Source organism: Taudactylus pleione, unplaced genomic scaffold (assembly GCF_031769625.1).
Source record: "Taudactylus pleione unplaced genomic scaffold, aTauple2 ptg000073l, whole genome shotgun sequence".
Classification (NCBI taxonomy): Eukaryota; Metazoa; Chordata; class Amphibia; order Anura; family Myobatrachidae; genus Taudactylus; species Taudactylus pleione.
The window spans coordinates 1280001-1297573 of record NW_028284475.1 but is presented as its reverse complement, the minus strand read 5'-3'; the positions used below and the strand labels follow the sequence as shown (position 1 = coordinate 1297573).

General features: G+C 47.1%; 2 protein-coding genes across 2 annotated transcripts in view; both read right to left on the bottom strand.

Annotated features, from left to right (window-relative positions):
* Positions 1–387: 387 nt before the first annotated feature.
* Positions 388–2256, bottom strand: LOC148532502 (C-C chemokine receptor type 4-like). The gene has a single exon (XM_088467695.1). The coding sequence runs from the start codon at positions 2172–2174 to the stop codon at positions 1110–1112; it is 1065 nt and encodes a 354-aa protein (XP_088323821.1). The 5' UTR covers positions 2175–2256; the 3' UTR covers positions 388–1109.
* A 13534-nt stretch (positions 2257–15790) lies between these two features.
* LOC148532501 (toll-like receptor 2) overlaps positions 15791–17573 on the bottom strand; it is an 11626-nt gene continuing 9843 nt past the window's right edge. The window contains exon 4 of the mRNA XM_088467694.1: positions 15791–17573. This exon is cut by the window's right edge and continues 1583 nt beyond it. Coding sequence (XP_088323820.1) covers positions 16650–17573 — 924 coding nt within the window. The 3' untranslated portion in view covers positions 15791–16649.

The following is a 17573-nucleotide window of genomic DNA, read 5'->3' as shown; positions in this document are numbered from 1 at the left end:
CGCAGATCATGCCTAATTGGATACCCCCCTAAATGTATTTGCCCCCTTCCCTTGTATTGCAGCATAGTTTAGCCAGGTGCACTGTTAATTACTTTTTTTTGCTTAACTCCCAATTGAATCAGCCCATGTTTGTTATTTTACATTAGTGGCATGCTATTTATTAACATAAGCGCTACTTTCATGGTCAACAGATAAAAGTACATTATTGATTGCATATCCGCGCCTATGTTAGAAAAATAACACTCAGTGTACGACACAAGTGTTCCTTTGTAATAAACAATGCCAATTGTCTATAAATAAATAAATTAAAAAAAGAATACATAAAGTAATATACATACATGCACAAGATGAAAATCAAATTGTATACGCAACATTTATTTCACCATTTTCACAATAACATGATTAGAACCGTAGTCATTTATCACATGCGACACCACCAATGTCTCATGTTAGATTGTTGCTGGCATCGCTGCCGTTTAATCAAACTTCACACAAACATGTAACGGATACCGAAATGTTATAAAAATCATCATCATCATCATCATCGTTCAATATGAGATGGAACATTTGGCTAAATTAAGATTGCAAATGAAATGTAGCCAAAAAAAAAAAATTGTCTCGTTTACCGAGAAAATACTTTTGTTCAGTACCTGCGTCTAAACTAACACACGACAGTTGTCTTCCAATTATCACCATTATCACACAACTGACAGGCTAAGATCCATGCAATGCCCTTGAAATTCCGTTACAAGAAAAAAAAAAAAAAGTTAATCATAAAAACCATTGATTGCTATAGAGTGCAATTAGCTATTTATAGTAAACATGGCAACGTAATATCTCTCCCTAGACCCTCTCTCTCTCTTCCCCCCTTCTCTTTCTCCCTCTGGCTTCTCTCCCTCTCTGGGGGAGATTTATCAAGCCTTGGCGAGAGGAAAAGTTGAGAGGTTGCCCATAGCAACCAGCTTCTAACAGACGCTGATTGGTTGCTTAGGGACCTACCACACTTTATCTATCTGCAAGGATTGTTACATCTCCACCCTCAACGTCCCCCTTCTCTCTCTCCATCTTTGATAACTAATTAGGTCTTGGTTACTAGGAAGCAGCACAACTTATTCATAAGTCGTTTGAGGGGAGTATTCGCTGGTCCGGCTACTCCAACTGGAATGTCTGTACCGCGATCCGCACATTATCCAGTTCCCAAATAGAGATGATAAATGTTTACGGAATTTGGTCCCAAAAAACGTATAGAAAAAGGGGTTAATGCAGCAATGGAAATAGGCGATGTTGCGGCAGATATAGAAAGCGTAGTCGATCGAATTGCTGCATTCTTCATCCAGCCTGACCTCAGTCAATTTCTTGGCCTTAATGAAAAGCACTATGTTGTACGGGACCCAGCACAGGAAGAAGGCGAGCACAATGGCGAATATCAGCTTCATGGCCTTGTCCTTATTGTGCATTCTGGTGTGTTGCAGCTTAACGATGATCATGGCGTAACAGTAGAGGATTACCAGCAGCGGTATCAGGAAGAACATAAATAAATGCTGGTAGTATCCAACTTCTTTCCAGTGACTGATCTTCTCCCATTCGTATCCCGTTTCCTCGCACAGCATCCCCACATTAGTGTCATTCCTGGTCCCATACAGGACGAATTTAGGAATGGTGGAGAAGATGCTCACGATCCAGATGATGGCGCTGGCCACATAGACGTACAGCAGATTCCTGGTTCTGGCGGCGTATATGGCGTGCACGACGGCCATGTACCGGTCTATTGTCATTATCGTCAAAAATAGCATGCAGCTGTAAAATCCGATATAGAAGACGGATGACACCACCTTGCACAGTCCGTCTCCAAAGATCCACTGGTGGTTGTGGTAGTAACCCCAAAACGGGAGGGATGCTGTGAATAACAAGTCTGATATTACGAGATTGAAGATGAACAGGTTGGTCACCGTCTTTACATTCTCAAACTTCAGCAGCAGGAATAGAATCAGGCCGTTGCCCAGCAAACTTATAGCGAAGACTGTGTAGTAGAAGCCGGGCACTATCGCAGCCCCAAATCTGATGCTTTCTTCTTTAGGGCACATATAAAAGGGCTCGTCATCGTAAGTCGTGGTTGTAAACACCAAGCTTGGTGTTGAAGAGTTGACCACAGGTCCTTGACCAACGCCTGACATCGTAGCGATGCTCAACGGGTGCAATATTAAAAGATTTCTGTTTCCGTAATTAAAAGTTCAGCGAGCGCTTTTGCATGATCAATCGAGATGCCTGTGCTCCTAGTGTGAAGTGTTTATTCCAGGAGACCCGTCACACACGTCTTGAGGAGCGATGAGCAATCATCATTTTGCAATCTCAGGAAGCAATGTGTACGCTGCTTGGGTTGGTGGGTTCCATTGGGGCAGGAAACACATTGTAGAAGGATGGCAATTTGCGCAACGGTTCTCAGTTTTCCAGATTAAATCAAAGCACAAATAGCTAAGCTCTTCGTAAACCAGAAATAACTGAACTATTTTGCAATGTTTAGGAAACATCTGCACAGCACCTCAGTCCATAAGATCTAAGGGGCCTCAAACTGGAGAGAGCATGGGCCCACAGAGCCCACCGTCCTGACTAATATTGTGTAGGGAGCCTTTAGATCATGGTCAGGGTGCCCATACAATTAATCTGTGTATACACCCGTCATTCTATGGTGCTGACGGTAACCGATCTTTTAGGTAAGGCCACAATCCGATAGATGGCTCTGCATTTGTACGGACAGCAGTGTTCTCCCCCACACTTAAGTGGAGGCCCTGTGATGACGAACTATGAGGGGCGAGAGTTTGGCACCTAATGTGTAATTCTGAGCTCAGTCTGATGGCTAGTACAGGCTGCCATCAGAATCTGTGGGGCCCAGTACAGATGAAACAGGTACAGCCTCCCTCATCCTACCTCAGTGGATGTAGGGTTGTAAGCATGGAGCCCTGGAGCCCAAAGCAAGCACATGCTGTGATGCCCCTACTTCCACACTACTCCAGATCAGTGGTGGCTGCAGTGGTGGGTCTGCAGCACAGTCCAAAATTCAATTAGGGTAGTCACACCAACTGCCAGTGACTCCTGTCCGGCAATGTCTGGCAGCGTTTGGGGTGGCAGTTGAAGAACTGTACAAAGATCGAGAGAAATTGTTGTCAATGTACTGGCACCATACACGATGCAAGTAGTTGATCATGAATTGGAAGATGCACTATTTGTGGGTCTGATTCCGAGATTTACGCAAAGCCAATATTTACAGAGATTATGCGAAATCCGCACTGCGCAAAAGCAGCAATTGCATTGCGATTACGCTTGCCCAGAGGTGAAAATTATTCACTTAACATAATCTTCAGGGGAGATCTTATTACGGGTTTGATTATTAAAGTTCTGAACAGATAAAATAATAGCATTATCTGCAGACAATACAAACATCGTTCTGTCCTTCATTACATCGTCAGGGTACACACTGGACCTCATTCAGACCCGCTCACAAGCGGGTCAATGTTTAGGCCCTGCGCAAGCCCCGGAGCTAGAGATAAATTCTCTCGCTCCGGAGCTCACTACAAAAGGGGCGGCTGTCAATGGTGATCGACAGCTCGCCCTGTTGTGTAGGCGTGGCGGGGGGGTGGTTTCACAAACGGAGGCGTTCCTTAAGGAACGCCTGCCGTTTTGTGGGAGGCCGCACTGACCACAGCAGTGATGTCAGTGGGGAGCTTCCTGCTCGATCAGAGCAGGAAGCTCCCTGGGGCTTGCGGGTGCCGAGACCCAACCTTAGGGTCTCGTAGCAAGCCCCGATGGTCGCGATGGTGTTCACCAACGCGACCATCAACCTGGTCGGTTGCTAAAGCTGTGGGTGATAACCCACAGCTTAGCTAGAGACCAGGAGGCCGCACTTCAAAAGAGAAGCGGCCTCCCACATTCAGAGCGACCGCTCGCATTTTGCGAGCGCCTCTGAATGAGGGCCATTGTCTAGTAGTGTGTACCCAGCATTAGGCATATTAGAACTTCCCCCTCCAAATACCTGATGCGTGTAATTGTAACCCTTATTATCCTGAAGCCTAGAACATAGCGACTTCAGGATAGAGAATTTACAGAGAGAATTCCAATGTATTGTGAAATTTTTCTGGTATCAAAATAATTATTAGATGGGGGAGGTAGGGGCTGTCTATTACCAAATTCCTCACATTACTACCCCTGCCTCCCCCACTAACTACAATCCAGAAGCCCCCCCCCCCCGATCCATGGCTGATTACTTCTCACAATGCCAGGACGCAGCATAATCACTATCTGGATAAACAAACTAAAAATAGAAAATAAATAATTTCTGATTGAGCACAAAAAGAAATTTCACTTCCATGTTTATTTAAACGCTCTGGGAACGCTTGTGAAACTACCGTACGGTGTAATAGGTCACGTGATAATGAGGGGTATATATACTAAAGTGCAGGTTTTTAGAAGTGGAATTATTGCCCATAGCAACCAATCAGATTACACTTAACATTTATCTAGCACCTTTTAGAAGATAATAGCTAGAATCTGGTTGCTATGGGCAACAACTCCACTACTAAAAACCCGCACTTTAGTAAATATCCACCTAGTCATACAAATTTAACACAAAACTCTACAATTATAATCCTGGAAATTTTGTAATTGTATATCTCAGATTTTTATTTTATTTAATTTATCACAGTAAAACAAACTTAAATCGCACGCAAAATATATGCTGCAAATATCGAGGGGGTGAGGAAGCGTTAAACACAAGTCGCCCGCAATTACTCCCGCCTTGCGTGCACGAAACTACAGGTTGATATTAGCCCATATACAGAACTTTACGCATCTGCGCGACCGCTCCGCCCTATCCATACGCTTGGTTTCATAGCTGTCATCATTATCAGCGCACACCTGAAAAAAAGATGGATCTCTGCCTAACTACAACCAGCTATTACGTATTACACGTTGGCAACATGCCCGCGCTAAACTCAGCCTATGTGTGAACCCCTCGCTGCCACCCTTCAGTTGCAAGTGGATATGCAAACGACTTTGAATCTCCCCTAGAGGCGTATGACCAACTGCTGATCATGTGCAGTGTGCAATCTATCGCAAAACCGACTTGGAGTTCAATTCTGCGTCTGACTTATTAACGTTCCCTTGTAGCTATTTTTTTTTATAATTTGCTGCATTTGCTATCATTTTTTTATTTATATATTTTTTTATTTTTTTTTAGCATTTTCCAAGTAATTTTTTGTTGACTGTTCAGTACATCTGTAATGTGAGTCAGTGTGTTTACTCGTATATTGGTACAGGCGCCGTACACTTACAGTATTTCCTCCCTTCCACAGACTGTAAACGCTGCATAAATCATATATTTCCCAAGCCTGAGGTTGTGATAACTGCAGGCCCAGCAATTGTGGCCCAGGATGTCTCCCCCTCGCCTTGTTGGCTCTATGGTAATATGTGGTTCCACATTTACTTTTTTGTTTATACCTTAGGGTGAATCACAGTCACCCACATAGTCAGGATGGTTGTGTTGGAGCTGTCTGGTTCTTCTCTAGAAGGGAGTATCCTCAGCTATGAGTCTGCCTACAGGACTTCTTCATAAATGTTTTGTAAAACGTGTATGCACCTATCTCTGTATTATTCTGGGCAGATTAAGAAATAGACGGATGGGACTACAGACCCAGTCCTCCGCATAACATAGGCCCATCATCATGAAATAACGACCAGCCACTCAGCTGGCCACACAGTCGCTTTGCCCATCTATCCCAGCTACGTATCACTTTGCCTATCTGTCCCAGCCACGTATTGCTTTGCCTATCTGTCCCAGCTACATATCGCTTTGTCTATCTGTCCCAGCCACGTATCGCTTTGTCCGTCTATCCCAGCTACATGTCGCTGTTAGGATTCGGGTATAACAAGAGAGGATGAGTCCAGCAACAGCCTTGAGGACTGGAACACTTGGCTAGCTGCGGCCGTGGTGCAGCCTTGAGGGTTGGTAGGCTTTTAACTAGTTGCAGCCTGAGGGCTGGTGTAGTTGATGTAGCCTTTGGGCTAGGTAGCAGTCTTGAGGTCTGGTAAGCCTTTGACTAGTCGTGGCCCGAGGGCAGTGAGACAAGATATGGCCTTTGGGCCGTGAAGCAGCCTCGAGTGCTGGTAAGCCTTGGCTAGCTGTGGCCTGTGGGCCATAGAGCAAGATGCAGCCTTTGGGCCGGGCAGCAGCCCTTGGCAAGTTGATGCTGAGGTGAGACCTGTCCCGCCGAGTTGACACAAGCGGTGGTACACTGAACTACGCACTCGGGATACTGAGTGCTGTCTGCGCAGCCTGGATGACACAAAAGGCAGAGAGCTGGTATGCAAGCCGTGCCGCCTAGATGACACAAACGGCAGGTAGTAGATATGTGGACCGTGCTGCCTGGATGACACAAACGGCAGGTAGTAGATATGCAGACCGTGCCCCCTGGATGACACAAACTGCAGGTAGTAGATATGCGGACTGTGCCGCCTGGATGACACAAACGGCAGGTAGTAGATATGTGGACCGTGCCCCCTGGATAACACAAACGGCAGGTAGTAGATATGCGGACCGTGCCCCCTGGATGACACAAACGTCAGAGAGCTGGTATGCAGACCGTGCCGCTTAGATGACACAAACGGCAGAGAGCTGGTATGCAGACCGTGCCGCTTAGATGACACAAACGGCAGAGAGCTGGTATGCAGACCGTGCCGCCTAGAGGACACAATCGGCAGAGAGCTGGTATGCAGACCGTGCCGCCTAGATGACACAAACATCAGAGAGCTGGTATGCAGACCGTGCCGCCTGGATGATACAAACGTCAGAGAGCTGGTATGCAGACCGTGCCGCCTGGATGACACAAAAGGCAGAGAGCTGGTATGCAGACCGTGCCGCCTAGATGACACAATCGGCAGGTAGTACAAACTGACAGGTGAACTGGGTACTCGACTGGAAACAGGAGAACAAAGCCAGAACCGGAAACACATGAAACGCTATCACCGGCATCGGAGCAGCGTTCGCACCAGAAAGAAATAGCCGCAGGAACCAATCCAGAACAGAGCAGGGATGATGGACAGTTGATAGGAGGAGTTCAGCCAACGGTCCCTCGGCGTTCACATGAGCGGCTTGTGACAGTCTCCTTTCCCATCTATCCCAGTTACGTATCACTTTGCCCGTCTGTCCCAGCTACATATCACTTTGCCCATCTATGCCAGCTATGCATCGCTTTGCCTGTCTGTCCCAGCTACATATCACTTTGCCCGTCTGTCCCCGCTACGTATCACTTTGCCCGTCTGTCCCAGCTACGTATCACTTTGACCGTCTATCCCAACTACATATCGCTTTGCCCGTCTGTCCCAGCTACGTATCGCTTTGCCCGTCTATCCCAGCTACGTATCGCTTTGCCCATCTATCCCAGCTACGTATCGCTTTGCCCGTCTATCCCAGCTACGTATCGCTTTGCCCGTCTATCCCAGCTACATATTGCTTTGCCCATCTATCCCAACTACATATCGCTTTGCCCGTCTGTCCCAGCTACGTATCGCTTTGCCCGTCTGTCCCAGCTACGTATCGCTTTGCCCGTCTATCCCAGCTACGTATCGCTTTGCCCGTCTATCCCAGCTACATATCGCTTTGCCCGTCTGTCCCAGCTACGTATCGCTTTGCCCGTCTATCCCAGCTACATATTGCTTTACCCGCCTGTCCCAGCTACGTATAGCTTTGCCCGTCTGTCCCAGCTACGTATCGCTTTGCCCGTCTATCCCAGCTACGTATCGCTTTGCCCGTCTGTCCCAGCTACGTATCGCTTTGCCCGTCTATCCCAGCTACGTATCGCTTTGCCCGTCTATCCCAGCTACATATCGCTTTGCCCGTCTGTCCCAGCTACGTATCGCTTTGCCCGTCTATCCCAGCTACATATTGCTTTACCCGCCTGTCCCAGCTACGTATAGCTTTGCCCGTCTGTCCCAGCTACGTATCGCTTTGCCCGTCTATCCCAGCTACGTATCGCTTTGCCCGTCTATCCCAGCTACGTATCGCTTTACCCGTCTATCCCAGCTACGTATCGCTTTGCCCGTCTGTCCCAGCTACGTATCGCTTTGCCCGTCTATCCCAGCTACGTATCGCTTTGCCCGTCTATCCCAGCTACGTATCACTTTGCCCGTCTATCCCAGCTACATATCGCTTTGCCCGTCTGTCCCAGCTACGTATCGCTTTGCCCGTCTGTCCCAGCTACGTATCGCTTTGCCCGTCTATCCCAGCTACGTATCGCTTTGCCCGTCTGTCCCAGCTACATATCGCTTTGCCCGTCTGTCCCAGCTACGTATCGCTTTGCCCGTCTGTCCCAGCTACGTATCGCTTTGCCCGTCTATCCCAGCTACGTATCGCTTTGCCCGTCTATCCCAGCTACATATTGCTTTGCCCGTCTATCCCAGCTACGTATCGCTTTGCCCGTCTATCCCAGCTACATATTGCTTTGCCTGTCTATCCCAGCTATGTATAGTCTCAAAGATTTAAAATACAAAAATTCTAAATGAAATATAACGGAGGGCTAATGATATGATATTGTTACGAAGGGTCTGTTTGCTTCATTACGGATTCCCCCCCCCTCCAATGCACACAGCTGAGGTGGCGTTGTGTACAGGCAATGCCTTGTGACGGAATAGTTCTGTGACAGGAACAGCCATGAGCGATGCTTTGAAAACAGAAATGTAATTTGTGACCTAAGCCGGTCTTTGAAGATGCCAGCACCACAGAATGACAAATATGTCACATATATTACAGAAATACACATCAAGGTGACTGCAGCCCTGGGGAATGGCAGGTGTCTCTGTACAAGTGAAGACGCATTGCATGTACTGGAGAGGTGCAGCCCTATGGAGACACAGCCAAATACGACACTATGCGGGAATGGGGGGAGATTCACCCCAGCACAATATGCGCAGAATAACTCAGAGGGACAACATTTTCGCTCATTTTCCCTCGCGCCCCGTGGAGGTGTACAGGAAAATAAGCAAAGATTAGCTATGTCATTTATCCCTATGTCTCTGCCCCCTGTGATCATACATGAGCGTAAGCCTGCAGTTACTGGTGTGCAATCTGGTTACAGTATATATATATATATATATATATATATATACATATACACACATACATATGTCCAGGGGCGGACTGAGCCGGGGGGTAGGGTGCCATGTGACCCCCGGGTCACACCATCACCTAGTGTCCCGGGCCACCTCCCATCCAGTAAGAGCCCTGGTGGTACAGTGGTTGATGTGGCCTCGATCAACCTGTTGGCACCTGAGGCCTCTTGCCCGCCTCCTCTCACAGGTTGTGATACTGCCGTGCACTGGCGGCCATATCACCACACACACTCTGGGGGCAATCCATTTCCAGCAGTTAGCAGCCACTCGCTTTGATGATTGGTGGATGTCCGGAAGTGTCCCCCATTCAGGGAGCTGAAAGCACGCAGAGGCAGAGGCCCTGATTCAGAGCCGGACGCTCTGACAGAGCGCTCGCTCTGAATCAGAGCCGGCCCTCTGTTTTTTCAGAACGGCCTCCTGGCTGCTCGCATAGCTGTGGGTGACCACCCACAGCTATAGCGAGCGGCCATGATGATGGTCGCGATGGACAAGACCATCGCGACCATCGGGCTAGTGACGAGACCCTTGTGGTAGGGTCTCGTTGCCGCAAACCCAAGAGTGCTTTCGGCTCAAACAGAGCCAAAAGCTCTCGCACTGACATCACTTGTGATGTCAGTGGGGCCGGCCCCAGATGGCAGGCATTCCCATGGGAATGCCTCTGTCTGGGCAGCCACACCCCCGGCCCGCCCACCAAAGGGGGCGTGCTTTCACTCAACATCGACAGCACGCCCCCATTGTAGCGAGACCCGGAGCGACGGTTTGCCTGTCGCTATCCGGGTCTCGCGCATGCGCACGACGGAGCCGGCTCCGTCGTGCGCATGCGCACTGGGCTACCATCGACCCGCTTGCAAGCGCATATCGCTCGCGAGTGGGTCTGAATCAGGCCCAGAGCACGGAAACATGAGAGGAGAGAACACAGTGACAGACAGCGTCGGGGGCGAAAGCAGGAGGTCCGAGGAGGAGTCAGGCTGGTGAGGAGCAGCCGGGCGACTACAGAGGAGCCAGTGGGCATGTTAGAAGCAGGCACGACCATGTGAGGAGGAACTGGGACGGACAGCACAGCAATAGAAAAGCATTTAGACGGCGGCAGCACAGACAGCAATACACACCGGTAATAATGAGACACCAACATTTAGGTGTATTCCAGCCCTACACGAGTTTGTGACACTGTCCCTTAGTATTAGCGGCCCTGCCTGCGCCCCCAGAGCAGCAATGATAACAGCGGAGAGTATGAGTGACTGCCTCCCTTACCAGGGTGCGCCACAATCATCCCAACCAAAACATTTTCAATGAGGAAGTTTTTGGGTTTACTGTGCACGTGCCAAGGTACCTCTGCGATGCCACTTGGGGGATGTAGCAGGAATGGCTGCGATCCCGTATGCAGATAAAGTGGTTCCGACGGCTCAGTCCAGGTGACCATTCTGCGTGACGATGGGGCTACTCAGACGGACGATTTTATCGAATGATCTGCAACGGCTAAAGCATTGGCTTATTTTCGGACAGCAGCTGCAAATGCATTAGCGTACATATCTGAATCTGGCAGCAGTAGGTCTCTGTGTACTATAAAGGTGAAGCACTATAAACAGCATTGCACAATGCCAGTCTGATGAGTACTTTTTAGGGGGTTACCAGCTTCTTAATTATTATTTCTGTTTTTTTTTGTGTGTGAAACAAAGCGTCAATAACAGGAAAAAAATCATCTATAGGCCCTATCATCACCCATAATGATCATTCCCCCGTGTCACGTCACCCCTAGCGTGTGAGCAATAGCAGGGTAGGCCAGTGATTTCACTATTATATGTAAAGCAGAAAACCTGACCTGCAATAGGTTCAAATGAAACCTATGGCCATTAGGGCCCTGCATAACTGCTTACACACACACACGCCTACTGTATGTCACACATACATTACACACACGCCTACTGTATGTCACACATACATTACACACACGCCTACTGTATGTCACACATACATTACACACACGCCTACTGTATGTCACACATACATTACACACACGCCTACTGTATGTCACACATACATTACACACACGCCTACTGTATGTCACACATACATTACACACACACTTACCCTGCAGCAGCTGCGGGTTATATACCTGATAAGTATGGGACCTGGCAGGATGTCACCATGTCATTAGGCTCCTTCCCCTAGCGAGAAAATGTCACGATTAGCGGGTCATTCAGGAGGGTGCAGAGCCAAATTATGCAATTCTAATGAAATCACGTCATATTGGCTCCGCCTCCTCCTGATTGATCCACGAATCGCGGCACTTTGCCGTGAGGGGACGGGGCATAACAAGACGGTCCTCTTCAGTCTGTCAGGGGAGGTTTCTGGGTACTCAGAAACCCCCCCTGCGTGCGCTAGTGACATTCAGGTTATCCACACCTTGGATTCACTAAACAGTGACATTTAAATAAGATTTCTTCATAAGAACAGTCAGTGACATACTGGATCTCAATATGGCCTCTACTTGTTAGTGTGCCTATAAAGAATCCATTGGACACAACTTTTTTTCGAGTGCAGTTTATATATATTACACAACAGTATCAACTGCATGCTTTTCTTTCAGCTAAGCCCTGTGGTCAGTAAAGTAGTTAGAGCACAGTTACCTAAGCTAGCAAACACATATGTCACAGAACACACCTGGGTGGGTGGTATGGGACCCCTTAACGTCTTTGTTGCTGAGCCCCCGTGACAATCCAGCAACCTTATTTAGCAAAACCAAAAAAAATTTCCAGCAACCAATCAAAAACACACAATCACACTTCAGGAAATAAGGTGGTAAAAGGGTCCAGCAAATCACAGGTCTGAGCTGCCAATAACACAGGAAAAAGGTCTCCGCCCACGTGGGCGCACGCAAATACAATATTTATCTGCACGCTAGGTATGAAGCACAGACAAGTTTGTTTGACTTAGGGCTGTTTGCACAGAAAAACATCAAGATTTTCTCCCCAGGGGCCTCAAAATGGTTCTATGGACGAACAATAGGGTGTTGATAACCAGAAGGAAAACCATTACACAATGGCTGCGTAAGCCGTTCATTAACGCTGTACAGTACACTGAATATCGACTGGTTCCTTTCAACATCCTCTTCCTGCATTCCGCTCTGGATCCATAACTGTGCAGGAAAGGCTTTAAAGTTCCACTGTCCTCCAAAAGCGAAAGGTTCCCCTATGAACCCTGAAGTTAAAATACTTAATTCTGTGTTAACCTGACATTCCACACATAGTGCAAGTCTGCCAAGCTGTCAGTCATTCTGTGCCTGATCCTCCTAGCATGGTGGTCTGTTGCCAAGAAGGGGGGTTGAGATAAATACAGACGAAACATATCAATTAGATTAGGAGTAACGGAATTAGATATTTGGGTATGAATGTACCCCCCCCCCCAAAAAAAAAATAATACAGTGATGCCTTATGGATAAAATACAGGACTTAGCAGCACTGTTCCCTCAGTTATATAGAAATAATGAAGTAGTCCACTCTAGCTCGTAATTTTCATTTAGTATACATTCAGAATGGTCTGAATGTTGACATGGATGGGAGGTTGACATTGGTACGTCGACATTATGAATGTCGAAATGATTTTTCCACAATTTTTTATTGCTTAAAAAATGTTGCCCAGAATAATTATCCTTTGCACCCATCCAGCCAATAATAAGAGGGACAGCTTAGGACTGCTCAATATATCCACTGCTGGCAGCCAGAAGCCATATAAATTGTCAGCCTCTTGCACAAGTATCTTGCGCTTTGATGTACTTTACTTTATATGTTACAATATATTGCTGGGTGAGCATGTATTGGATTTAGGGCCTCATTCAGATTAGTACGGAAGGAAAAAAGACGTCAGCGTCTCAGATCCGATGCCTGCACCTGATCAACAATGCGAGCATCGGTTTGCAGCATCGCTCTCAGCGCCTCTTGTCACTTATTGTCCACGTCTGAAAATGCACAGTGGGGGAACATTGGACTACAGTTCTCATCATCCCTTGCCCGCTTCCGATAACAAAGCCACAGCGTAATAACGCAGATTCAAGGAAAACACAATAAAAAGACATTTGTTGCTCATTTTTCAGATTTCCTTTTTTATGCTAAATAATAAATACCAGTACAAACATTTACAAATAAGAAATGCGCATTTTGATCTGTATATAAAAGCAGCACAGCCGCTACTGTGTCTTTATGCTAATGCATGGGCTGATGAACGTCCTATATAGACATTCGCCGGTTGCGACAACGATGTGCGAACAAATGCACCATTGGCGCTCTATGGGCCCCACCATCGGACACTGCACTTGCCTCTGGCAGGTGAAGAATGTTCAAGTGCCCATGGCCGCCAGTGTCAGTGCAACCGTGTCTTTAGATGCAGTCCCTGCCACCAACAGACCCGCGACTGTTAGCCCCCCCCGAATGCCAGCCAGAAACAGAATAGAAATTGCATAGATCTCTGACTCACCCCATATAGAACTGTTCCATCTTGTGGGTGTGTCTTGGGGGTGTTGTGGGCAGTGCCATCGAGAGCTAAGGCTGGCCGTGGTATGGAGTGTGGCCAAATTCAGGAGGCGTGTCCAAGACCCCACCCCCAAAAAACTGTAACAAAATTGTATGTGGTGTCAAGGGGCGGCTCCACGGTGGAGAGGTCGTATAGGGGCCCATCCATAACAATTCTCCTCTCTGCCCACAACTGCATCTGTTTTGTAGCATAGCGGTTTGGCATTTTCCGGATGGATTCCCGCATTTGCTTAAGGAAGTAAGCTCTTTCGTCCACCCGTGGATTCCTGCGACTCAGAACCAGACCTTCTGATCACTAGAGAATAGGAAGGGTCTAACAGCTTCACCGACATGGGAAGACATTTACATTCCGTAAATAACACAGACATAGGGATAAATGTAAGAGCCTGAGGACTGCAGGCATCGGTGAGTTCCATGCGAGACTGCAGTCCGCAGGCTGTTACATATAACCCAGAAACTTAGACATTTGCGCTAATTTTTCATCAGTAGAAAATGTTACCATGTTTCAGAGAAATAGAAATTGTACACTTTTGTTTACATTTAATATGCACAAGCAGATTTGAAGTCGGGAGAGTAGAGGAGGGGGTTCTAGTCCCACTCTAAGGGGCCTATGTATCAAGCCGTTTTTTACATACAATTATGCCGAGATATTTTTATTACAAAATGAAATATCCCCGGCGAGTTAGGTATAGAATAATCGCGTCAGTATCGCAATTATTAGTACATAGACTCCTAAATCTTAGTGTAAGCACTATTCTGCTCACAAGTAGATGGGCTAGAAGTGTCTTGTAAAGATGCTAAATCTCTGGCCGGAAGGCAGGAAATACTGGTGACAATTAATTGCAAACTCTCCTGTCACCAAGCGAAGGGGGATGTTTAGGAATTTGAACAAAGAGTGTGTCTAGTAGAATACCAGCTTCAAGTACCATAAATGACTTTTATAATATGTTTTCACTACAGACCATACCCAGCAGTTAAACATGACAAGACGTGCGTTGTTTTAAGTGCATAATGCTGTATGGTTAAAGGATTTATCCACTCTTAAGACCTTTTTAAAACTTTTTCATGAGATCATGGCAAACACAGCGTCCATCCTCTGTGCGCCTGCTAAGAGCCGTTTCCCTGCCGCACGGAGAACATCAATGACCATGTTTGTGTCTCTGAGGTTTAGGCACTAAGTGATGACTTGTAAAAGCCTCCGCTTCCCAGCGTGTTTACACCTGATTTAAAAGGACAATGCTGTTAATAGCAATACACCCCATGTTTTGTTAAAGATAGCGCCGTCCTTTTATTTTGTTCTTAAACGCTTTTGTTCTCATTACAGCAGCGCCAATGGCGACTTTAGAATCGCTGGTTAATAATGCTGCAGCCTTGCACTTTCCTATCCCCGTTGTTATTCCAATATCTTATGTAGCAAGTGTCCCCCCCCCCCCCTCATGTGATCAGAGCCAGCTTTACATTTTGTTATGCCATGACATGGCATGTAATGTGTCCTGATGCCTCAATGTACAACGCTGCCTAATACTGTAGGTCACCCCTTTATTCGTGATAATAATTACAATAATAGTGATGATGATGGACACAGTCTGTGACCACAGTGGATAAAACCTCTGATCCTGCGGCCCAAATACGCTGATTGGATAAAGTACTAGTCAGCAGCTAGCTTTAATGTTCCCATTCCATCTGTGCTTACAGGACAAGGGTATCTAGGGTGCCCACATGGGAGCTGCCCCACCACCTCGCCATCTACCGTCATCATGTAGTCTGAGGGTCATGTGCAATGATCACGATACATATTAAATTGTTCCTCTTCCATTAACAGACCCCCCTCCCCCTCCTCACAACCAAGGTCTAATGAGGACATGTGGGCAACTGGTAAATATGATCTTTATTAACCACAAAGTAAATGAAACAGTTAATTCGCCATCACTCATTAGGAGCGGGTCAACGTAGAAAAACTTAGTTGGCCTAAAACAGGTTCCATAAGTCGTAGCAGCCAATCAGATGACTACTTTCACTTCCTAAACAGTAGGGATGTGCAGGCTCAGATAGCTTCGAGTTTGCACGCCGAGTTCGGATTTTTCCCTCCAAAAAATGGGACTCAGAAAGAGGCAAAACGTCATCTTGCATGGACAAACCTCATCATTCCTGGACTTTTGTCCAGGAATGATGATGTTTGTTCATGCAAGATGACGTTTTGCCTCTTTCTGAGTTGTCCAGGAATGATGAGGTTTGTCCATGCAAGATGACGTTTTGCCTCTTTCTGAGTTGTCCAGGAATGATGAGGTTTGTCCATGCAAGATGACGTTTTGCCTCTTTCTGAGTTGTCCAGGAATGATGAGGTTTGTCCATGCAAGATGACGTTTTGCCTCTTTCTGAGTCCCGTTTTTTGGAGGGAAAAATCCGAACTCGGCGTGCAAACTCGAACCTATCCAAGCCTGCACATCCCTACTAAACAGTATTACAAAAATAAAATATGATGTAATCTATCTGCACTATAAGCATATATACATTTATTCGGCGCCAGTAAGTTTGTATACACCAGCATATATAAAAAATAAAACATAATTGCTTCACAGGTCTCTTTGCCAACCAGTGTGAGAAAAGGGCCTACGTGTCCCAAGGCTCTCAGACTCCCGTCTCAGGGCGTGATGCTCAGTCACACGTAATCCGCACGCAATGGCGATGTTCTCGAAGTTGATCGTTTATTTGCAATGGCTTAAATGTACAAAGGTGCTGTTGCCATTGGGTCAGACGGTCTCAGAAATGTGGCGGAAAAGTGCTGGGTGTTCCTGAGCGGTGACTGGGCGGCAGATAGTGGTGACCGCAATAATGGTCTGGTCAGTGGGCGTGTTATGGGAGTGTTGTGGGCGTGTCAGTGGAAGTGGCTGTGTTCCCTGCCGCAGGTTCAGGAGGCCAGAACAGAAAACTACAAAAAGAAAATCATTGGGACCCAACTTCCAGGGTTTAATCGCCCAGCGTGTTGACATTGCTGTCCTCTGTGTTGCTATCTACATTCACAGCTTCATTCACCAATGAAAAGTTATCTTGACCCGGAGCAGCTTGGCCGCCTTTCCCCAGGATGCTTGTGAGTTGGACCCAGAAAAACGGCTGACGGCTTTCCTCCAAAGGCCACTCCAGGTAGGTCTTGGTGCTAAGCATCTTCCGCAGCCTGCAGAACTTCTTCGGTAGGTCCTTCATGCTGACGTTCTCCTTGACCACCAGGATAACATCTTCGAAGGCGTGACCAATGGCCCTCTGGTGGGCAAAGTACAGCTCGTAGTTACACCACTCGCTGTTGATAAAGTTACGAGACAGGACGAAGATGATCTTATAGCTGTTCTCTATGTTCTCTATGATGTTGTCGATAATCCACTTTCCGGGGAGGAAGTCTCTCTCATGAATGCAGACTCGGTAGGGAGGGTTACAGCTCTCTAGTTTAGGAAGCAGCACACATCTTACCCAATCGGCGTCCGAGTAGCTATAAGAGATAAAGGCGTGATAGGAAAAGTTTCTGGCTTCATGGGAGTTTCTGGCCCGGTATTTGGATCTAATAATCTGGCACGTTGCTCTCAAGTACCAGGGGGCATCAAACCTCCAGCACAGTAGCATGCAGACAATGACTACAAAAGCGGTTGCCGACACCGATATGGCTACCACCAGCCTGACGTCACACTCCAGCTTTCCCGGGCTGTATGAGTCCAGTCTGGTGTCTAGTAGGTTCATAGGGTGGTAGCAGAAATAATTGTTCGGCCAGTCCGGGACTGACAAGGGCCCCGCTGTTATTGTCTCTCTGATGAAGACGCTAAGGTCACATGTACAGTGGTAAGGGTTATTTCCAGCAGTCAGTTCTTCCAAATTCGGCAAATTTTGGAAAGAACCTTGATCGAT

Bases quoted from the DNA above. Each gene is read 5' to 3' on its own strand.
- LOC148532502 (XM_088467695.1), bottom strand. From the start codon at position 2,174: ATGTCAGGCGTTGGTCAAGGACCTGTGGTCAACTCTTCAACACCAAGC.